Raw genomic sequence first — 24,795 nt, 5'->3', positions numbered from 1 at the left:
TGTTTTACCGAAAGAGAACATGTCGCCGTAAAATGCAGTGCAGTCTGCAGGCAGCAGGTTATAGAGCAGGAGGAGCTGAGCAGATCGATAGTTTTGTGGGGAAAAATTCAGCGAGCTTGAATTATTATTTTTTTCCCTTTTTAAATCTCTGCTATTTCTGAGTTCTGTTGTACACAGAGGAGGTGATATCAATGACTCATAGCATTCTCTGTGTAAGTGTGTATACAGAGAGAGTGGTCAGTCACTGGTAATACCTCCCCTGTGTACAGCCGACCTCAGAAAAAGCAGAGATCTAACTGTACAGCTTATAAGGTTTGCTGAGTCATTTCCCTCAAAACTACTGTATACATCAATCTGCTCAGTTCCTCCTGCACTGCATTTCGTGGTGACGGGTCCTCTTTAAGGTTACCTGCACATATTGCTGAATACGTGCGTACCAGCAAAGTGAATGGGATTTGACAAATCTCATGTACACGTTTCTTTTTCTTCCGTGCGGAAATTGTTCTGTCATGTGGCATTTGTTTGTGCAGATTTCACCATTTGTAATCTTGCATATTGATAGGATCTGCTATAAATGTCCAATAGGTGAGGGTTGCACTTTTGGGGCCTGCTCCTATCAAGGATGGGACCCAGAAGTGAGTGGGGAGCAAGCCACGCATGTGTGACCACCCCCACTTCCAAAAGTGCTCAGCTAGCACTCTGTTATTTTTGGAAGTCCCATAGCGGTGAGTGGAGGAGTGGCCCTGCCGGCGCGGCACGCTCTCCGTTCACTTCAGGACCTGTATGCTCTCTTGAAAATAAATGGCAGGTGACAATGATTGTTCCTGTAGAGGCGGTCATCTATTTCTTTCTAACTCTACCTGGTTCTACATCATGTCTGGCCAGACTCCTATTGCGTGTCATAAGCTAGTACATACTGGGGGAGATTTATCAAACTGGTGTAAAGTAGCACTGGCTTAGTTGCTCAGAGATTCCACCTTTTCATTTTCTAAAGGAGCTGTGAAAAATGAAAGGTAGAATCTGGTTGCTATGGGCAGCTAAGCCAGTTCTACTTCACACCAGTTTGATCAATCTCCCCCACTGTATTCCACTTCTAGCTTATTGGTTGAGATCGCCCGAGTCCTTCGCAAGAATAGGCGTTTGATCCTGTTCTACCAATCAAACCAGAGACATTTTCTAGTGCATTTTGAATCGTAGCCCTGCATTTTAGTGGGTGGTGTGCATTCAGCGAGTACTACTCCATCTACTAGTGATGTCTTCATGACTGATTTTCTTTAATGAATCTTTGCAACATTACAATGTCCTCTGTCAGTTCCTGTCTTAAGCAGGATCCTGCATCTTAAAGGGAGTCTGTCATCAAAGTTTCACCTTTTTAACCCTTCCCATAGCTTTCTAGCAGCCTTACAGTTAATAAAAACGTTAGTAGCATATGCAAATGAGGGCTCGCAAGTGCCCAGGGGCGGCGTTACCCTCGTAGGTGCCCAGCTAGCTCGGCACAGAAGCTGGCGCATGCGCATTAATTACTCTGATGCCGTACAAGGAATGGGCATCGCAGTGCGCATGCACCGGCCGACGGATTGAGTGTGCAGGCGCGGGATCTCGGCGAAACAAGAAGTAAGTAGATAGGTGGGCAGAGGGAAAGAATGGGCGGGGGGAAGCGACAATAAGGCTGAGCTAGCTGGGCACCTACGAGGGTAACGCCGCCCCTGGGCACTTGCGAGCCCTCATTTGCATATGCTACTAAGTTGTTTTTTGCCGGTTTTATAAGTCCAGGTAATGTTTTTATTAACTGTAAGGCTGCTGGAAAGCTATGGGAAGGCTTAAAAAGGTGAAACTTTGATGACAGACTCCCTTTAAGCTAGCTTTTGTTCCAAGTTGTGAGATTTCATAAAAAGAAGAGCGTTACACAATAAATACTGGTAAATGGAATTGCATAGCTCCTAACATTAAAGGGTTGTCTCACTTCAGCAAATGGTATTTATCATGTAGAGAAAGTTAATACAAGGCACTTACTAATATATTGTGATAGTCCATATTGCCTCCTTTGCAGGCTGGATTCATTTTTTCCGTCACCTTACACACTGCTCATTTCTATGGTTAGAACCACCCTGTAATCCAGCAGTGGTGGCCGTGCTGGCTGAAGAATGTGGCAGGGGTGTGGAGATTCCAAAAAATAGTAGCATAGCATATCAGTATAATCTTTACACTTTTTATTTTTTTATTTTATACAGTAGTATTTCAATAAGTATGCAAGGAAAAAAAAGAACGATAATAACACGTATAAAACCCGTACAGAATTGGGGAAAGTACAGTAGAAAAATATGTTCTTCTTAATAAACCCCCAGATCCTAGGGTGAACAGGGAACAATCAGATATGAAGCAGAACTGGGGTTTTCTATATTGAATTGAAGAAATAAAGCAGTTGTGCAGCCAGTACGTACTGATGACACATCCTCAGGATAGGTAATTAATATCTGATCGTTGGGGGTCCGACCCCAGGCATCCCCACCGATAAGCAGCGCTCGTACGAACCCTGCTTTCTCTTCAAGATCACACTACATGTTTTCTCGCTTGCAGCGGCAGTGCAATGTAATTACAAGTGCTGGTCCCATTCAAGTGCTTGTAATTACACTGCACCTCCGAGAGGATGAGCAGTGTAATCTTGAAGAGGAAGTGGTGCTCGTACCAGTGCCGCTGATTGGCGGGGGTGCTGGGAGTCGAACCCAGCGATCACATATTGATCACCTATACCTGAGGATAGTTCATCAATATGTACTGGCTACACAAGCCCTTTAAACAGACCAACTTTTTGTGGCTTGTCATGTCCCAAGGCTTGTTAAAAAGTTGTCTTTTGACTCCTGTGGGACCACTTCCACATGGTAACGTTAGTGAGATGGTTCCCTTTCCGTGGGAGAGCTCCTCTTTGCATATTGCATTCCCATGGTGTGTTGACAACAAGTGTCCGTACCATGGATCACCTCCAGTAAGTCTCTCTTTAGGGTCCATTCACACGTCCGCAAAATGGGTCTGCATCAACAGGTGCGGACCCATTCATTTTTAATGGGGCCGGAATGTGCTGTCGAGAGCCGCACTTCCGTTCCGCAGAAAAATAGAACATGCCTTTTCTTGTCCGCAATTGCTGACAAGAATAGGATATTTTCTATGAGAGTGCCGGCGATGTGCGGTCCGCAAAATGCGTAACGCACATTGCCGGTGTCTGTGTCTTGCGGATCCGCAAAACACATATGGACGTGTGAATGGACCCTAAAGGAGAGCCCTAAGCTGGTTGAACAAACAGTAGAGACAGAGAAGAAAGGAATTAATATGAGGGGGTGGAGGGCACTATTACCTACAACAGGGTAAATATGGCCCAGGTTAATCCATGGTGGTAGCACATCAGCTAGATAGGTAACACTATTCATTTTCTTTTCATTTTCAGCTGTAAATCTGGTCTAAGAAGCCAGTAGAAATGATTGCTGTGCGGCTGTAAACGGTTTTCTAGCACATAGACTTTAGATTAGGCAGTACTTGTGTCTGCGGGCACTGCAGGTAATAACTAGGCTCTGTGCTGTGTGCCTATCACTAGGAGCCAGAAACAGAGTTGCACTGTCACCCTGATAATGACCTTGCTGCGTTCCTCTAGATATGTGTACCACCCTGGGGCCGCCACCTTTCACATTCTGACTAAATGTCCACTTTTACTTCTATTAAAATGTAAAGGCTGCCGCAGACTGCCCCCGGCCCCCATTCTAGTGATCAGTGGGGGCCCCAGCGATCAGACATTTATCACCATAAATGCCAATTATAGAACAACCCTTTTAAAGGGGCTGTACACCTTTTTTTTCAATTTTTTTTTTGCATCTAAAATAGCTGCTTTATTTTTAATGTTCTACAGTTTGGTATATTTAGCAGATCTATGTGTCTCCATGGCAATAGACTACAGACCAGCCCTGTGTAGTCTGATCCTGCCGTCACGTGTTGCTCCACTCCATCTGTCCCCTGTACTGTATTTAGGTTAGCAAGGAGAGGGGACAGATGGAACAGAGTAACACATGACGGCAGGATCAGACTACACCGAATATGTATAATCTGCAGGTCTGTATAGGAAATGAGAACACAAAACCATAGGAGATATATATATATATATATATATATATATATATATATATATATATATATATATATATATTATACACACTGCGTGCAGAATTATTAGGCAAATGAGTATTTTGACCACATCATCCTCTTTATGCATGTTGTCTTACTCCAAGCTGTATAGGCTCGAAAGCCTACTACCAATTAAGCATATTAGGTGATGTGCATCTCTGTAATGAGAAGGGGTGTGGTCTAATGACATCAACACCCTATATTAGGTGTGCATAATTATTAGGCAACTTCCTTTCCTTTGGCAAAATGGGTCAAAAGAAGGACTTGACAGGCTCAGAAAAGTCAAAAATAGTGAGATATCTTGCAGAGGGATGCAGCACTCTTAAAATTGCAAAGCTTCTGAAGCGTGATCATCGAACAATCAAGCGTTTCATTCAAAATAGTCAACAGGGTCGCAAGAAGCGTGTGGAAAAACCAAGGCGCAAAATAACTGCCCATGAACTGAGAAAAGTCAAGCGTGCAGCTGCCAAGATGCCACTTGCCACCAGTTTGGCCATATTTCAGAGCTGCAACATCACTGGAGTGCCCAAAAGCACAAGGTGTGCAATACTCAGAGACATGGCCAAGGTAAGAAAGGCTGAAAGACGACCACCACTGAACAAGACACACAAGCTGAAACGTCAAGACTGATTTTTCTAAGGTTTTATGGACTGATGAAATGAGAGTGAGTCTTGATGGGCCAGATGGATGGGCCCGTGGCTGGATTGGTAAAGGGCAGAGAGTTCCAGTCCGACTCAGACGCCAGCAAGGTGGAGGTGGAGTACTGGTTTGGGCTGGTATCATCAAAGATGAGCTTGTGGGGCCTTTTCGGGTTGAGGATGGAGTCAAGCTCAACTCCCAGTCCTACTGCCAGTTTCTGGAAGACACCTTCTTCAAGCAGTGGTACAGGAAGAAGTCTGCATCCTTCAAGAAAAACATGATTTTCATGCAGGACAATGCTCCATCACACGCGTCCAAGTACTCCACAGCGTGGCTGGCAAGAAAGGGTATAAAAGAAGAAAATCTAATGACATGGCCTCCTTGTTCACCTGATCTGAACCCCATTGAGAACCTGTGGTCCATCATCAAATGTGAGATTTACAAGGAGGGAAAACAGTACACCTCTCTGAACAGTGTCTGGGAGGCTGTGGTTGCTGCTGCACGCAATGTTGATGGTGAACAGATCAAAACACTGACAGAATCCATGGATGGCAGGCTTTTGAGTGTCCTTGCAAAGAAAGGTGGCTATATTGGTCACTGATTTGTTTTTGTTTTGTTTTTGAATGTCAGAAATGTATATTTGTGAATGTTGAGATGTTATATTGGTTTCACTGGTAAAAATAAATAATTGAAATGGGTATATATTTGTTTTTTGTTAAGTTGCCTAATAATTATGCACAGTAATAGTCACCTGCACACACAGATATCCCCCTAAAATAGCTAAAACTAAAAACAAACTAAAAACTACTTCCAAAAATATTCAGCTTTGATATTAATGAGTTTTTTGGGTTCATTGAGAACATGGTTGTTGTTCAATAATAAAATCCTCAAAAATACAACTTGCCTAATAATTCTGCACTCCGTGTGTGTGTGTGTGTGTGTGTGTGTGTGTGTGTGTGTATATATATATATATATATATATATATATATATATATATATATATATATATATATATATATATATATATATATATAATATATATTTATATTTTACCAAGACTTTGTGCAAAGGTGCTTATTTTTTATTTTAGATGCATTAGTTGAATGCCAAGTAGTTGCACAGTTAAGAAAACCTTGAAGTTGCAGCTGCCCATCTTCTGGTTTTATTCTGTGCCACAGAGTTCATTGTAGTTAACATTGCCAAAACTTTTCATACTGTTGAGTCTTTTAGGGTACTTTCACACTAGCGCTTTTCCGCTCAATACCGGAAAAAAACTGATCAGTTTTACCCTAATGCATTCTGAATGGAGAGCATTCCGTTCAGGATGCATCAGTTCAGTCCCTCTTACGTTTTTTGGCCGAAGAAAATACTGCAGCATCTAGCATTTTTCTCTCTGGCCAAAAATCCTGAACACTTGCCCGAATACCGGATCCGGCATTAATTTCCATTGAAATGTATTAGTGCCAGATCCGTCATTAAAATTACCGCATTGACGGATCCGTTCTTCCGGTCCCCGCATGCGCAGACCTTTAAATTTGTGGGGGGAAAAAAATACCAGATCTGTTTTTTTCAGATGACACAGGAGGGACGGATCTGGTATTTCAGTGCATTTGTCAGATGGATCCGGATCCGTCTGACAAATGCCATCCGCTTGCGTCCGGATTGCTGGATCCAGCAGTCAGTTCCGGCGACGGAACTGCCTGCTGGAATCCTCTGCCGCAAGTGTGAAAGTGCCCTTATGTAGCGTGTCTTAAAGGAAAGCTCTATAAAACCATTGCAGGTCAATGGTTTTTTTTTTTTGTGTCCGAAAAAAACAGATCTGGCACCGTTGACTTAAATGGTTTTTGGTGATGGATCCAGCATGTTCAGTTTCCCTTGCACACAAAAATGCTGCTTGCAGCGGTTTTGAGTCTGGCATGGGAATGCAACAAACTGGAACGAAATGCATTCTGGCGCCCTCCGTGCTGGTTGGTTCAGTTTTGTCCACATTAACAATGAATGGGCACAAAACTGGAGAGATGTTCTGCGGTTTTAAGACCCTGTGCTGGATCTCCAAACTGCACAGCACAACGCAGATGTGAAAGTAGCCTTATTTTCAATGATTTAGTTCACAATTAACCAGTTTTTATATTTATTTCTTTGTACCTCTCCATTACAGTTATATGGGCATTGGGCTATCCACCCAGGGTGTCAATCTGAACAGACTCCCAGGTAAGGACTGTACCGTGACTGGTACTCTGCAAGCAGATCATAACTGAAACTTCTAAAATATACATTTCTATTTCTTGGTGCTATGTAACATGTTGCTCAGACATAAAATGACACTCTGCTCTTGCTAATATTTCAGAATAGTATTCAGTGTAATGTTCCGGCACAGAGGGAATTTCAAACACAGAGGTCCTGATTTATCAAGGCCAGCATGTCGTGATGGCTAAGCTCCGGCACTCCAGCTGTGGTGAAACTACAACTCCCAGCATGCTCCATTAATTTCTATGGAGTTCTGAGAACAGCCAAGCAAGTATGCACCGCGGGAGTTGTAGTTTTACCACAGCTGGAGTGCCGGAGGTTAGCCATCACAGTGATAGGGCCACAAATTAGGGTACTTTCACACTAGGGTTATTCTTTTCCGGCATTGAGTTCCGTCCTAGGGGCTCAATACCGGAAAAGAACTGATCAGTTTTATCCTAGAGCATTCTGAATGGAGAGCAATCCGTTCAGGATGTCTTCAGTTCAGTCTTTTTGACTTTTCAGGATGGAGATAATACCGCAGCATGCTGCGGTTTTATCTCCGTCCAAAATTCCGGAACATATGCCGGATCCGGCATTTTTCCCCATTGACATGCATTAATGCCGGATCCGGCCCGAGTGTTCTGGCAGAACGTATCCGGCATTGCGGTCTGCGCATGCTCAGACCGCAAAAAATATGAAAAAAATAAATACCGGATCCGTTTTTCCAGATGACACCGGAGAGACGGATCCGGCATTTCAATGCATTTGTCATACGGATCAGGATCCTGATACGTTTTGACGGATCCTGCATGCAGTTCCGGAGACGGAACTGCTTCCCAGATCACTCTGCCGCAAGTGTGAAAGTACCCTTATCTGCCTCTTACGGCTTTTCGTGCACTGGAAGGGAATCCGTTTCTAGTGTAAAAAATTATGAATTGGCTGGGGCCCATGGGCCCACCCATGCACCATCCTCACTCTGCCCTAATCATGCTGGAGTTTCGCAGACTTGGCGACGGCAGCATAAAATGCAGATTGCGAATAGAAAAATGGTAAATGCATTGAAATCCCCTGGATTTGTGACTTTTCTACCCCAAAAAAAGGCTTAAGGGGAATGATACATTTCCCCAGCATCCCTATTGGTCAGGGATGTTGTTGATGACGTTTCAAAACCTGAGCAGTAAAATGATAAATGCCTGGCTTTATTGATCTTATTTTAGCATTTTAATCCAGTTCTCTTGCGAGTTCAGTTTTGTGGTCTGCACTTACACAGTACCACAGTGTTGGCACGTGTGCAGTACAGTCATGTTGCCGTTGTCTGCAGAAGGGAACGCATACTGTGCGTTATACCAGTACATCCTCTTTGTTATTGGGAAGTATTAAAGGCGATGTCCTTTAGGATAGGTCATCAATATCAGATCGGCAGGGTTCCAATACCTGGCACCCCTGCCAATCAGCTGTCCCATTAAAATGAATGGAATGGCTTCTTGAATTACACCTACTCACTGCTGCTGCGACAGCGAGCATGTGAATACTGAAGAAAAGGCAGCGCTAGCACGGCGCGCGCCTTCTCTTCAACCAGCTGATTGGCAGGGGTGTAATTCAAGAAGCCATTCCATTAATTTTAATGGGACAGCTCGTACCTGTTCAAGTGGCTTTCTTGTAGTTACACCTGCCCACCGCTGTTGCGACGGCGAGAAGGTAAACAGTGAAGAAAAGGCCGCGCTTGCACGGCGCGCCCCTTCTCTTCAACCAGCTGATCGGCGGGGGTGTCAGACCCCCACAGACCTGATATTGAAGGCCTATCCTGAGGATAGGTAATCAATAAAAATAACTTGGACATCGACTTTAATCAAACTTAGTTGTAATCATTATTGTTATGTTTTTTTTATTTTTATGATTTATTTATTTATTTTTTGCTTTCCACATTGGCAACAAAAAGGTTGGGATAAGCATTCTTATGGATATCACGGAGATGATGGACATTCGTTTTGCTCCTCTGGAACTGGCCAGCCATATGGCCCGACTTTTACAACTGGCGATGTCATTGGATGCTGTGTTAACCTGATCGACAATACATGCTTCTATACAAAAAATGGCCACAGCCTAGGTAATAAACTGTTACTTTTGTGCTACGTGTGATGATATAGGAAGATAATTTTAGGAGGCCTGTGAATAGAAACCATTCAGTGACTTCTAATGTCAGTCTTCAGAGGAAGAATGCCCTCATTATGCCACCATCCATCCAATCCCTCATTCTTTGACTGTAAACCTGTGTGTGTTCAGGGCAGATCTCGACACTGCTCTGACTATTGGCTGCGTTAGAGGGCGGTGGTATTTATATTTTCCAGGGGGTTTTGCAGGAGCCACAAGGAAGGATTCATATAATTCAGGCTTGCAAATGATATTTGGGAAAGTCATTGTTGGTATGCGAATATATGCTATAAAAGAACGTACCTTACCAATGTGTTTTTATCTTTTTCTTGCACAGGTATTGCGTTCACAGATCTTCCGGTAAGCTTTATTCACGTAACATTCTCTAACACCACACTAGTTGGGGTTATGTTCACTGTCCCATTTCTATTTAGTTATTAAAGGTGTTGTCCAGGTTATTAAAATGTCTCCCCCGATGCAGCAATTATAAAATAGTAAGTAAGTAATAAAATAGTCAAAAATATCTATTCTCACTTATTTCATTCAGTACCGCTGCTGTAGTTCTCTGCTTTGTTTGGCTGCAGCCATTACGTACTCTACGTGACCACTCATGTGACATATATCACTGAGGCCAATGGTTGGCTGCAGCAGTGTCCGAGAGATGTGGTCACATCATGGCTGTAACCAAGAAAATGACATGGCTGCAATGATCAGAGCAGCAATGTTGGAAACATCGAGCGATGAAATGAGTTAGTATACATAATTTTTTATTATACTTCCTGCATTGGGGGCTATTTCGGACTGCCCCCTTTAAACGGATAGGAAAAACCACAGTAAGGCTACTTTCACACTCGCGTTTTGTGCAGATCCATCATGGACGGATCCGTTCAGATAAGTCAACTTTCACACTCGCGTTTTGGCTTTCCGTTTGTGAGATCCGTTCAGGGCTCCCACATGCGGTCCAAACTGATCAGTTTGCATTCTAATGCATTCTGAATGGAAAAGGATCCACTCAGAATGCATCAGTTCAGTCTACATTCCGCTTTGGAGACTGACACCAAAACGCTGCTTGCAGCGTTTTGGTATCCGTCTGATAAAACTGATCCAAACGGATCCGTTCTGACACACAATGTAAGTCAATGGGGATGGATCCGTTTTCTATGACACAATCCGGCACAATAGAAAACGGTTCCGTCCTCCATTAACTTTAAATGGTGTTCAAGACGGATCTTGGCTATGTTAAAGATAATACAAACGGATCCGTTAAGAACGGATGCAGATGGTTGTATTATCCATGACTGATCCGCACAAAACTGATCTGTTTGTATTATCTTTAACATAGCCAAGATGGATCCGTCTTGAACACCATTGAAAGTTAATGGAGGACGGATCCGTTTTCTATTGTGCCAGATTGTGTCAGTGAAAACGGATCCGTCCCCATTGACTTACATTGTGTGCCAGGACGGATCCATTTGGCTCAGTTTCATCAGGTCCGTTTCCAAAGCGGAATGGAGACTGAACTGATGCATTCTAAGTGGATCCTTTTCCATTCAGAATGCATTAGAATGCAAACTGATCCGTTTTGGACCGCTTGTGAGAGCCCTGAACAGATCTCCCAAACGGAAAGCCAAAACTCGAGTGTGAAAGTAGACTAAGCGTTTCCCCCGGGGAGGCAAAGTTATGGTTATGGCCAAGCAGTCAGCCCTCCAGGATTTATGGAAACTGTGTAGCTTGCTGTGCTGTGCTATTTGTGTAGCTCTTGGTCACTGCTATGGGATTTACAGAAACAGCAGAGAGCCGGCTTCTCACATATTTACCCTGGGCCAGCGCTTACTTTTGTTGTTCCAACCTCTGCCAGGAATGACCGAGATGGGACAACCCCTTTAAGCACTATGGCCCACATTTATTATGAAACTTGCACCTTGTTTGCCATGTGGCACTTTTATTAACCATTTGTGCCATGAATATGGAGTGAAAAGTGAGCATGGCTTGATGCCTGACCAGGATGTAGACACTTGTACTAATTGCGACTTGAAAACGTCACATATTCTTTTGCGCAGTCTGATTCTGGTAAGGGAGGTGGTGTGAAACTTCAAGCAACTTTTTCAAAAATGCAACAAACTTATCACCTGCGACCTTGTTAAATTTGTCACAAATAATGGCAACATTGCCTCCATCCAAAATGACTTAAAAAATACATCACATGATAAATTCCTAACTATGTACTTATCCTAAATTGTTTGGTAGTGGAAATGTTTTTGCATCTTTAAGGTGTAGGCAAGCGGATGGCACAAAATGAATTTCCCTTTGTGAAAAAGTATATTTGTAGCTTTATTCCTTTTGAGCAAGTTTCTAGAGCTACAGAATGTTAGCACCATGTAATTAACAGGTTAAAAATCACTTGTAGGTATGTCTGCACAATAGGGCCCAAGCAGGAAAAGAGTCACCTGCTATTTTAGATCAACCAAAAAATAGCCGGTCTTAATAAATGACCTCCATAATTTTCTGTGTGGTGGCCTCATCACCAATCGATCTGGAGTTGTATTGGCACCCTCCTTTACTGAATCTCTTTGAAATGTAGAGTATGGCGCCCACATCTAAACAAATTTTGTCTTTTTATTCAGCCCAACCTGTATCCAACAGTTGGACTGCAGACTCCTGGAGAAGTGGTTGATGCAAATTTTGGGCAGAGTCCTTTTGTTTTTGACATAGAAGACTACATCCGAGAGTGGAGAACTAAAATTCAGGCGCAGATTGAGAGGTTCCCTGTTGCTGGTGATTGGCAGTCTATAATACAGAGGTAAGGAGTTTGGATATTGCAGACCTGATGTTCATTCCCTTCAGTTTTGACTGCTTTGTGTCTGTGATCACTTGACGCAAGGTTATGATAAGTGACGCCAGCTTACCGACAGTTCCAGAGAAACTGAGGAAGGCTTTTGTCTTATCAGAGGCTCAAACTTCTATTGATGTGTCCCTCCTACATGTTTTACCTTTCTTTTCCTCTGTTTATGCTATTGATGTGTCCCTCCTACATGTTTTACCTTGCTTTTCCTCTGTTTATGAGCACAAGCTTACCTGGAAATCAGTAGGAAAGAATATTGTATGAGCACAAGCTTTCCTGGAAATCTGTAGGAAAGAATATTGTATGAGCACAAGCTTACCCGGAAATCAGTAGGAAAGAATATTGTATGAGCACAAGCTTTCCCGGAAATCTGTAGGAAAGAATATTGTATGAGCACAAGCTTACCCGGAAATCAGTAGGAAAGAATATTGTATGAGCACAAGCTTTCCCGGAAATCTGTAGGAAAGAATATTTTATGAGCACAAGCTTACTCGGAAATCCGTAGGACGGAATATTGTATGAGCACAATCTTACCCGGAAATCCGTAGGAAAGAATATTGTATGAGCACAATCTTACCCGGAAATCCGTAGGACAGAATATTGTATGAGCACAATCTTACCCGGAAATCCGTAGGACAGAATATTTATACACTACAGGTATCTAGAACATCATTTTGGAAGAAAGAGTATTAGATATCTGAATCACATATACTGAGGCAAGTATGTCCTGGGAAGGGAGATCCTGGAGATGCATATAAACCAGAAAAGGAGTATCTGTGTCATCCCTTGCTAATGTTTTGTAGTTTCAAGTATCAAGAAACTGTACAAGATGCGGGGCTTTGTATTAGTAGGATTTGATCCAACACATGCTTGGCTTGAATCAGTTAGTTGATGCCTGGGAATAATTGTTTTTTAGTTAATGCCTGCAGTCTGCTTCATTTATCGTAAAATTCAGCCAAAGACTGGCTTCAGCGGTGGCATGGTCACAAGCGGCATATCCCCGCTGCATCGGAGCATGTGACCATGCCCATGCTGCGCCAGAAGTAAACAAGTCAGAGACTGGAACACGGAGACAGCGCTGAGGACTGGAGCAGCAGGGAGTCAACAAGTATAAATCTTCAATATAAAAAACAGTATTGTTTCTACGCAAGCTATCAAATATAAACCGTCTTAATTGGCTCCTGCTAAGATTCCACCACATCCAATATTCCCTTTCACAAATGGTGCAGTTGGTTCGTGTTATAGTTCACTCCTACCTGAGTTTCTCCCAGGGTCTGTTCCTTCGATGGTCCAGCTGTGGTAAAAGCTCCAATGGCTTGGCTCAATCCCAGAGTCCTTAAGAGGCAGTTTAGTTCTTTCTTTCAGATGGAAGCGTGCCCCAGCGCCTCCTCGGGGAGCAAGAAAAGCGTTACTTCTGTAAATAACCTTTGCGCCGCAATCTGTGACTGATATACGTCAAAAGTGGCGTATATCTGTTTGTAGATGACCCCCACCGTTTTTTGTGCAGTTTTTGAGCCAAGTACAGTGTTTGTTTCAGCAGGATGGAGAATCTACTCTTGGCTTTGGCAAAAAAACAACAACTTAGGGCTGTATTACACCAACAGATTATCTGACCAATTTCTGTCCAATCAGACCGATAGTTGGTGTGTATAACGGCCATCTGACCAATAATTGGTCAGATAATCCGTTGGTGTAATACAGCAGTGTTGTAAAAAAGCCATTCCTCTGTACTCGTGTTCTAATAGTGCTCCTGTCTTACTCCTATTTAGGATGGTGTCTTCTTATCTTGTACATCATGGCTACTGTTCCACAGCAGAGGCTTTTGCCAAGTCTACAGACCAGACTGTGCAGGAAGAACTGGCCTCCATTAAAAACAGACAGAGTAAGATGTTGGTGTATTGCTTTAAGACAGTAGTATGCTTCTTGCTTTTACACAGTACAGATCTGTGTTCAGTATTCCTGCGGGCACACATGATCAGGCCATATCTGCATTTTACCTGGAGAACCAGCCATGACCTGAATGACCTCATACAATAGACAGCAGTAAATTCATCAGAAAGACAGATATTTATTAAAGAGGACGTTTCACCACTTTATATATTTTATTAAATCAATACCTCAGGCTGTAGCTTATGATTAGGAGATGTCACCTTGGTATTTTATTTGATGATCCGCTCCTCCATTGCGGTGCTGTGCCCCTGCTTCGTTTCTCCCTGGCGTACCACGGCCAGGGAGAAGGAGACGCCCCCCTGAGAAACACAGCCGTCTCCTCCTCCCTGTACCGAAGGTGACATCTCCTAATCCTAAGCTACAGCCTATTGATTTAATAAAGTGTAAAGTGGTGGAAGGTCCTCTTTAAGCAAGGTGGTGCACTTTTTAAAATTCATGTCCTTATACTTCACATATAAGGTTCTTTTCCCATTGCGTCATGCTGTGAAGTAGAAAAAATAGACAGCACCACTTCCTACGTAAAAATAAGCCATTTATGGAACAAACAGCATTAAACAATATACTGAGTAATAGAAGACATAACAGTGGAGTACATCCAGGAAACAATAAAATATTCACGTCCCAGGGAACCAGAAACGCGAAAAATATGGTGCAAAAGAGTGACTAGATCAGCCAGTAGAATTAATACCAATATGCTAAAGTGTTAATTAAAGGAGTTTTCTGGGAGTTTGAAATGGATGACTTCTCCTCAGGATAGCTCATCAATATCTGGTGGGGTCTGACTCCTGGCAGCCAACCGATCAGCTGTTTGAAGTGGCAGTGGCACGCTGCTGAGCTTACCAAGTACAGCACCGTACAATGTATAGTGGCTGTGCTTGGTATTGCAGCTCGGGCCCATTCAGGCCTAGGCCATGTGACCGATGAACTGACGTCTGTGGCCTATGAAGAGGCTGCGGAGCTCACAGAGCAGTACGGCCTCTTCAAACAGCTGATGGGTGGGCTGCCAAGTGTTAGATCCCCACCGATCAGATATTGATGACCTATCCTGAGGATAGGTTATCAATATTGAACTCTTGTAAAATTCCTTAGCTGGAATAGTAAATCATAATGAAAGAAGTGTCCCCGAGATTTTTCACTTTCTAGTTCCCTGGTATTTTATTGTTTCCTAGTATTTTTTTTTTTGTTGTGTATGTTTTTTTTTTTTGTGCCTTCTATATGTTGAATTGCTTATTTTTCCTTGACCCATTTGTAATTATTTGCTATATTGTATGCTGTAATTGTGTGTATGTTGGGGGGGCAGGGCCGGTTTTAGACAAAATGTAGCCCTGGGCAAAATCAAAAGTGGGGCCCCAAATCTTGTAATAATGTGCTAAAAACAGTCCGACATGACCTGACACCCCCGCCGATCAGCTGTTTGAGCAGACGGCACGTGCTGTTCACTGCTGCTGTCCCATAGACATACAGCAGTGAGCAGGAAGAGAGAAGGGAAGACTCAAACAGCTGATCGGCATAGGGTGCCGGGTACCCCTACAGTACCCTAGTAGTAATAATTTAACCATAATTTCTCCCTGTAGTGCCCTACATTAGTTCCAATATATAATGCTACCCCCCCCCCCCCCCCCATAGTGCCAGTATATATTAGGGTTGTAGCGGGTATCGAATTATTGATACCCAATCGATACCGGGATTTGACATTTACCGATACTAGGCTGCGCTACTGCTCTCCTCAGCAGCACAGTGGAGAAGGAGTCTCTCCCTCATTTTTTAAACTCAATAAAACCACTCATATGGGACAGGTATATTGCGGACATGCTAGCGGCGATCTAGCCGTGCATGTCCGCAACTTTGTAGGGTAAAAAGAGGTGACAGAATCCCTTTAATTAAACAAAAAAATGCATGAAAGGTCCTCTTTAACTAGGCTTTGTTCCCAGTTCGGATACAATAAAGATCACAGTGTATCATGCTGTATGTTATGCTGCTGTGGCACTTTTTGGTATTTTCTGTATTTGTCTGTAAATTGACTCATTATGTGCTCATTTAAAAGGGATTCAGAAATTGGTGCTGGCAGGAAGAATGGGAGAAGCTATTGAAACCACACAGCAGTTATACCCCAACCTGCTAGAAAGGAACCCTAATCTTTTCTTTACCTTAAAGTGAGTGTCCATTGCATTCTGTAATCTATATCTCTTAACTAGGGTTGTATGTATGTTACAACTGCACTGTTTTCCATGGGCTCTGTCTGGTATTACAGGTCTGCTCCGTACACTTACTGTGTAACGCCTGTCATGTCCAATGGACAAGAGTGATGATTCACAAGGAAGGGAGACTACCCCTTTAAATCATTATGGCTTAAAGGGGTTTTCCAAAAGTAGAATACTGATGACCTATCCTCACAATAGGTCTTCAATATGTGAGTGGTGGCGGTCCGCCAATCGGCTGTTTAATGAGGCCACAGCGCTACGGTGAGTGCTCACAACAAACGATGCACAGCTCTGTTTGTTTTATAGTGGCTGTGCAGACCAGGCGCGTTCACTGTAATAAACGTGATGTCACTGTCTAAGGGCTCATTCACAGGGCCGTTGTTCAGACGATGCTCGCACATTGCGGACTCACTCTGTGCGTGCTGCAATATGTGCACCCCACATCACGATTGCGGACCCATTCACTTGAATGGGTCCATAATCTGGAAGGTCGGTGCGGAACAGAGGCACGGAACCCCACGGAAGCACTACGTAGTGCTTCCGTGGCATTTATGTCCGTGCCTCTGCACCACAAAAAAAATAGAACATGTTCTATATTTTTTTTGCGGCGCAGACAGATCATGGACCCATTCAAGTTAAATGGGTTTGAATCCATTGCGGCAGCTGCACGGATGGTGCCCGTGCATTGGGGACTGCAAATTGCGGCCCCCAATGCACGGAACGGCCGAACAACAGCCGTGTGCATGAGCCCTTGGGAAGAGACAGCCGTGCTCGCCTCTTCCAACCGCTGATGGACGGAGGTGCTGGGAGTCTGACCTTCACCGATCGGATATTTATGAACTATCCTGAGGATTGGTCATTACTCTACTTCTGGAAAAATCGCTTTAATTTAAGTTCCTAACACAGACCATATGTGATCACGGCACGCATTAAATAGGTTTCACATGTAAATGACATTTGCCAAGCGACCAGCTAAAACCAAATCCCAAAGCACACTGAACCTGTGTGAAAAAAATTGGAGAGCAGGACTTGTTGATATCAAGCCGACAGCTAGGACCTTAATAATTTCTGACAACTGTATGACTACTGGCTAGGTGACAACACAGTTTTTTCCACCATGGCCACGTTTCATCGAGGCTGTCGTAAAGTCAGTTATTTTGTTTATTTTGGACCACAAGAATATGGACAGGAGTCAAATCTGAAACCCAAGAATGGTCGTTTAGTCATAATGTTGTGTTCATGTATTGATGTATGCTCCGTCATGAAATAATTTTCTTTTCAGAGTTAGGCAATTCATAGAAATGGTGAATGGAACAGACAGTGAAGTGAGATGCCTGGGAGGTCGCAGTCCTAAGTCACAAGACAGTTATTCAGGTAGGCCATTGGAAGATCCAGTAATAAGGCTATGCACAAACAACGTCACAAAACTCCACTAAGACTTCCTATGGACTGCAGATGGACTTTTACCAAAAGAGATGCCTCTGTTTAATGAACCATCTCTCTCTCTCTCTCTGTTCTTAGTCATTTCTTTCAAAATTCTGTTGGTTGCCCCTGGAAACAGACAGCAATTTGCTGTCAGACATATGGCCTAGCTGTATCTACCATCTGAGCATTGCACTGCTCGCTGGTATTAGGAAAGCAAAAGAATTCTGAATGTAGCTTTGTCTGAAGGTTTAGGTTTGTATCTGGGCCTGTACTTATATGATACAGCTACAGTGAATGACCGGTAATAGGCCTAGTGGTACGGCTCAAAATCTACCACTTTAGAGATTCAAGTCTGTTAGTTGTACTAGATTAGAAGAGCATGGCTGATTTCTTCTAGAAACGAGGCCATACCTTTCCATGGAAGATAGGAGCCATGTTTTTCCGACACTGTAAGCAAAGAAAAATGTCCTTGGAAAAACTGCATGATCAATATTAAAATATTTTTTGCTACCACTTTACTGTGATTGTGGTAAAAGGTTTAAAAAATCAGTCGATAAATTCCTAGAAATCGTGGTGGATCTCTACTTTGCTTTTAAAATGGCTGCCAGCAACCTGTCCTAAAATATGAGGACTGGTTACCACCTCTTACAGAGCTGCCTGTGGAGGACTTACTGCACACGACCCTGCTCTTCAATAGATGGTAATGATGTGATCCTGCCTACGATATGCTATCATGGCTGAGCAGCCTGACAGGAAAACTAACCAATATGTAGTATATGCAAGTGCCAGAGTGTAGTGAGGCGTCACCATGCTAGGCAGTTCTGCACGTGGTGGCAACTGCTCCTGCTCTCATTCTAGGACAGTTTGTTGGTGGCCATTTTAAATAATTCCCAAAGAACTCTTTTAAGTTCATAAGTTCAGCCTATGTGCTGGATATCTCTTTTACTGTATTAAGCCTTATGTACACAACCATTTCCGTACTGCGGTCTGCAACTACGGATAGACAAAATATAGATACCTTCCATGTGCAATCTGCATTTTTCTCATACCTGTCACTAGTACTGACTATTTTCATCCACAATACAGACAAGAATAGGACATGCGGGCAGCATGGGTATGATGTCCATGGGCTGTCCATTTTTTGTTTTTTTGTTTTGTTTTTTCTCTCTGCGGACCCATGAAATGAATGGATCTGTGTGCAAGATGCAAAAAAATGTGGATTGGACATGGATGCAAAATACGGTTGTGTGCATGAGCCCTTACCCCCTGTATACAGCACTTACAGCCTTCTCTTTCTCTCCTCAGGTTCGGATAGCAATTGCAGTAATGGTGTAATATCAAACAAAAGTCACCAGTCCCACAGTCGTAGTAAACACCAGCCTTCCAGCCTTAATGTAACAGAACTGAACAGTATAAACATGACTATGTCACAGCAAATTAACAGCTACACCAGGTACGGCGCTCATGCTTCGAGTAAGCAGTCTATCTGATGGCGCGCGTCTCCTGAGATCTGTCAGCTTGAATTTGTGCAGCGACGGCAGAGCAGCCTGCCTTGTGTCTCGTCTCTCACTGCGGCAAGGAGAACCATAATGATCCGGCTGCGGCTCCCAGTGAGAGTGCTGCCATTAGTCTGATACAGCCGGTCAATTACAAACCCACAGATACTTCATTAACCATTGTAAATCTACACATCTGTAAATCGCCACTTGGTGTAGAAGAGCGTTGTAAATCAAACGCTGCCCATGGTGCCTATCTGACAGATAATATACGTGTTCTGTTTGCTTTTTATGTACACGCAGCCATTTAGATTTCTATTAATCTTTGGTAAATAGGAAGTTTTGTTTTCCTTTCTTTTTTCTCCGACAAAAAATAATTCTATAATATTGTAGCATTTTTTAAAAAAATTAATCTTTATTGAATCAAATCTAAAATTGCAGCCATTTTATACTTAATAAAAAAAATCCCTTTTCCACGATTCATCTTCTTTTTTTTTTTTTCTTTTGGTATACATTATAAAAATCAAGAGAATATGTTTATCAACAACTCCCCCTCCCCCCAAAAAAAGGAACATTATCTCTTCTCACAGTTTTTTAAATCTCCTCTCATTTGAGCCTGACCCCCGACCCTCCCTCCTTCCAACAGTGCTGTAAATCTCAAAAAAAATTGGGGGTTCTTTGTGCTGTTTTTTTCACAGGAAATTGAACATTTTACTATTCTTTCCCACATTTCAACTGAAGGGGCTATTTGTTTAATCCAGTTCCTCATTACACATCTCCTTGCCTTGAACAAAAGTTTCCCTACGATCTCTTGTCCCCCTGCCATCTTTATTTTTGCTTACATTACATATCCCAGCAGACACATTACAAAACTATGGAGGATCTCGATATTATATAATCCCATTATTTGAGTCAAAACCTCTCCCCAGAATTTTTGTATGTACCGACATTTCCATAACATATGGACGTCGTCTACTCCTCCTCTCCGCATTTGATACATTTAACTGCCTTATTTTTATAGTATTGTATCAATTTAGTGTGGGACAGGTACACAACAAAAAATGGTAGCATTTATCACAAATGGCTGAAAATGATGCAAACAGATCTCTATTAACAGAACCAATTCTTGTACTGCTGTAGATGAAAGGATTTTATTTGCCTCTACGGCCACGCAGGAGACCAGACAATAGATCTGGTAGCCAGACATTGAGACAGATTTACCAAACCTGTAGATGGTGTACGTGTAGACAGGCTGTCTAGACCTGCACCAGATTTATCAGGTTTAAGTTCTAGTTGCTAGAATTCTGGAGAAGGGTTATTGATCATTTTCCCCTAAAATGAGGAAAATTTGCTTCTACCTTCCCATGGATCAACTTTGCAGGATATCAGGCTGAACCATATGATATGTCTTTTTTCAGCCTTACAGACTGTTACTATCGCAGCGGCTCAGGCTGGATGATACATGTGGTGCAGGGATACTTTTGTCTAACTCTATACCAACTATTGGTTGGCTTACTATGAGACCAAATTTTATGTCAGAATTGCGACACAATTTTTTGTCCCTTAGTCCCCATTCACATGACCGTATTTTTGGTCGGCATTTTTTGTGGATTGGATGCGAACCCTTTCATTTCAGTGGGCCCTCAAAAATGCGGACAGCACTCTGTGTGCTGTTCGCATCCATGTGTCCGTCCCGCGGCCCCGCAAAAGAGAGAGAATATGTCCTATTATTGTCCATTTTGTGGACAAAAATAGGCATTGTTACAATGGGTCTGCAAAAAAAAAACAAAAAAAAAGATGCAACATGGACGTCACCCGTATTTTTTGCAGACTGCAAAATACATACGGTCGTGTGAATGCACCCTTAGACCACACCCTGTTTACATTAAGCCACACGCCCTGCTGAGCTAGGTGCAGAGGATTTGTCAAGAATTGCCAAATTGCACCAGTTTGTTCCAGATGTAGGCGCACGTTACAACAGTGTGTAGGTGCACTGACATTAGTAAATGCGAGCCGGAAGGGTTCGGGTTATGCTGCTTTTATCTTTCACAAAAATGAACTCAACTGGTTCACCTATGCTACCTGGGCTGGGGGTCACATGGCAAAGGCTACTTTCTTATAAGCGAAGCGGAGCCTAATGTTGTTCACCACATGGATGGTAAGTCCTGACACTGTGGTTCTGATTTATTTATATATTTTTTATATATATATATATATATAAATTTTTTTTTGGGAGTAACTAGCAAAACTGCAACGTGTGAACATAGCCTTAATTATCAGGCAATATTGCCCCTGTAAAGTCATTTTTTCTAAATGAATACAAAAGTTACATTCGAATTGGCAAGGATTCTTGATAAGTCTTTTGCTGGCTTTGGATAACATCATTATCAGGTCATTGATTAGATGCGGCTGTGAACCGGATCATTTCTTCATGGATCTTTTGTATTGATTTAAAGGGGTTCTCCGGGCTTTTAATATTCATGACCTATCCTCAGGATGGGTCATCAATATCAGATCGGCGGGGGTCCGACACCCGGCAACCCCGCCGATCAGCTGTTTGAAGAGGAGGCGCGCGCTGTGCCAGCGCTGCCTCATCTAAACTGATTACCTTCTCGCCGTCGCCTCTGCAGCAGTGAGCAAGTGTAATTACACCTAACCGTCCCATTCATTTCAATGGGACGGATCGCTCCTATACAAGTGTATTGGAACGATCTGTCCCATTGAAATGAATGGGACGGTTAGGTGTAATTACACTTGCTCACCGCTGCAGAGGCGACGGCGGGAAGGTAAACAGTGAAGAGACGGCGCGCGCCTCCTCTTCAAACAGCTGATCGGCGGGAGCGCCGGGTGTCGGATAGGTCATCAATGTTAAAAGCCCGGAGAACCCCTTTAAAATATTTAGTGCCCCGATTCCATTGCATTTACAAGTGAACATAAGACTTTATGAGATGATATTAAGACAAAGTATTTTTTCTCTTTCTTTTCTTTAACTTCAGTAATGATGTAGAGATGGAGACTGATCACTATTCCAACGGCTTTGCCGCCGCGTCATCTAATGGATTTCTCAATGGCAGCACAAAGCATGACAATGAATTGGAAGAATGTGACACTGAAATGGGTTTGCTCTAATAATTCTTTTCTTACAAATATTAGAAATAGATCTGACAAGGACACATAAGGTGTGTGTATGTATATAGGTACGATTGTTAATTGGAAGCAGTTCACATACTCGGTGCCTGTACGCACAGAGTACATGTGGGGATCCTACAAATTTTTCTTCATAGTTGTCTATCATTCTAAGCCCATGGCTAATTTAAATAGAAAGAAGGCCATACACAAGGGAATGAGGAAGCATATTTAGTACAAGCTTTTTTAATGAGACTGTAATAAATTGGAATGCTGATGGTATACATATCTTAAAGCGTACCTGAGTTTAAAAAATTATAATTTGCATAATGTGTTTCTTTGTACAATCATAACTATGAAGGAGCAGGTCTGTTTTGGGCTTCCCTAATGTTTTTCAGCCATATTGTTCTCTGTTGTGGGCTGCACAGCTAGATACATTTCACTCAGAAGCAGAGGATGTCTCCTTTCTGCCAGCACTGTATGCAGTGACCCTACTTCCTTTACTTTCCTTTATGTTCGTTTTTAGCTCTGGAGTTAATAGCACAGATAAGGAGGGGGAAATCACACTTACAGAAAGGCAGGAGGCTCCTGTTGTCTTGAGAAGCAGTGTAGAAGCAGTTATTTTATCAGCTCAGGATCTCAGCTAGCTCCGACACGCCCCTACTTCCTCTCAGCCGTCTTCAGAGTCTCTTACCAGGGACGGATCTTGCCTGACAACAGGCAGTGGACTGTAAGTTAAGTAGAAGTGAGGCCCCTAGTGACCATGACTATTCAGCATTTTTCAGGTGGATGCAGGCATATTGTTTAAATGAAGTGATTTAGAAATTTGCTAGTTACGCCATTCTCTATAAGAAATGAAATTGTCTGAATAGACAGTGACTTTTCCTATTTCCAGTTAACCTATAAGCGATATGTAGACATGTTGGACTTGGTGCTGATTATTTAATAAGGCCTCCTCGCCTAAAATTAGGATTTTATAAAAACCCTCATGTGGTGGAAAAAATCAGCAGGGATTTTACGATGTGGTTTTTAAGCCTTGACAACTTTGCTGTTAAAAATTTCCAGTACAACTGAACTTGGCTTTATAGGCCTACTAAGTCTATATGCATTGCAGCACATTCAGCCATTGCTGTGGATTCACATCCGTATTTGCTACAGGATATTACCAGAAAGCCTGAGGATAGTTTTATGTTTGTATATGATGGTTTCATTTCTACGGGGCCTCCAACAATGCAGTGAGCGCACAGATGTCATGAACAAACTCTATTCTTGTCCATTTTGCTCACAAGAATAGGCTTTTTTTTTTTTAAATGGGGACTGCAAAAAGTGTGAGATGCACACAGACCGCATCTGTATTTTGTGGATCCGCGATTCATGACAATGACGCACATTTACAATGCGCTTTTCACAGGGACTCACAGCGGAGGGATATTCGTGTCTGGGACGACTCCCTGGGAAGTTAGTGGCTGCCATATGATTAGTGGACTGCAAAACGGATACAGTAGTGTGAATGCCCCCTAAAAAGGACTAATTTTCATAAAACCACTGTTGTGGTTGCAGGGGCTCCTGTTACTCATGACTCCAGCAGTTACTTTAGCTGAAGCAAGCATTGGTTTCTCCCGGTTTACACTGTAAGGTCATGAATGATTACACAGTGCCTGTTAAAATCAATGGGCCATCCATGGGTTCCTTTACTTTAACCGAGGTCATGGGTGCCATATCTCAACCTTGCACTTTATCTTTTCTCACCTTTTCCAAATAGGATCTATGGCAGTTTTTTGGGCAACTAGAAGTCAATTGGGGAACCCCTTTAACTCCTGGCCTAGTGTTAAGAATACTTATTATTTTCTTGAAAGTCGTATTAAGATTGCCTTGGCATTTTTAGGCCAGGACCAGAGAAATACCAGGTAGCCAATGGGCTCACATTTGCTGCTTCTGCCACCTACCGTTTTTTTTGTTTTTGTTAGTTCCTCAGCAATAGGATGCTATACAGACATTAACAGTCAGCAGGCTCTAAAGGTCTACAAGTTTTGGCCCATCCCATAGTGTGCCTTTTTCTTCCTAGTTACCAGTAAGCTTTCAGGCATCACTTTAGTGAAGCACTATTGTAACTTTCCTTTTTGACAGAGGTAGATTCAACTCAGGTAAGACGCCAACTGTGTGGAGGAAGCCAGGCTGCCGTTGAGAGGATGATATGTTTTGGGAGAGAACTACAAGCCATGAGCGAGCAACTAAGGAAAGAACGTGGAAAAAATGCAACTAACAAAAATATGCTGAAGGTACCGTACATCATTTCCTAAATAAAGATCTCTTTTCTCTCTGTCCTTCCACTCATGATTGAAGGTTGTACTTTTGTGATCCTCTCCATTTCAGGAGGTTTAGTCACACAATTCTGATTATTGGTAGACATTGGGTCATTTACTGTATTTTTCACTTTATAAGACACAACTAGAGAGAGAGAATATAAGAAAGAAAAACATTTTCATCAGACCTCAGATCAGACCCCTTTCCATGTTAATTATACATTAGATCAGACTAACCCCCCCCCCCCCCCCCCCCCCCTCCCTC

At 42.7% G+C, this 24,795-nt stretch overlaps 1 protein-coding gene and 1 long non-coding RNA gene across 2 annotated transcripts in view; one reads left to right on the top strand and one right to left on the bottom strand.

Moving 5' to 3' along the window:
* The window catches only part of RANBP9 (RAN binding protein 9), a 67,678-nt gene that overhangs the window by 37,443 nt on the left and 5,440 nt on the right, over positions 1–24,795 (top strand). Inside the window, exons 3-12 of the mRNA XM_040432516.1 lie at positions 6,966–7,018; positions 8,976–9,143; positions 9,525–9,547; positions 11,812–11,987; positions 13,799–13,911; positions 16,024–16,132; positions 17,463–17,554; positions 18,911–19,058; positions 22,098–22,219; positions 24,355–24,506. Coding sequence (XP_040288450.1) covers positions 6,966–7,018; positions 8,976–9,143; positions 9,525–9,547; positions 11,812–11,987; positions 13,799–13,911; positions 16,024–16,132; positions 17,463–17,554; positions 18,911–19,058; positions 22,098–22,219; positions 24,355–24,506 — 1,156 coding nt within the window. The remainder of the gene's footprint in view (positions 1–6,965; positions 7,019–8,975; positions 9,144–9,524; positions 9,548–11,811; positions 11,988–13,798; positions 13,912–16,023; positions 16,133–17,462; positions 17,555–18,910; positions 19,059–22,097; positions 22,220–24,354; positions 24,507–24,795) is intronic.
* On the bottom strand, positions 199–24,358 carry LOC121001447. The gene is made up of 3 exons (XR_005779061.1): positions 24,223–24,358; positions 13,104–13,114; positions 199–208 (listed from the first exon to the last, which is right to left on the bottom strand). It is a non-coding gene; the product is annotated as an uncharacterized LOC121001447 (long non-coding RNA).

The sequence above is a fragment of the Bufo bufo genome, chromosome 5, assembly GCF_905171765.1.
Source record: "Bufo bufo chromosome 5, aBufBuf1.1, whole genome shotgun sequence".
Classification (NCBI taxonomy): Eukaryota; Metazoa; Chordata; class Amphibia; order Anura; family Bufonidae; genus Bufo; species Bufo bufo.
The sequence above is the reverse complement of the archived record's forward strand: the minus strand, read 5'-3'. Positions and strand labels throughout refer to the sequence as shown.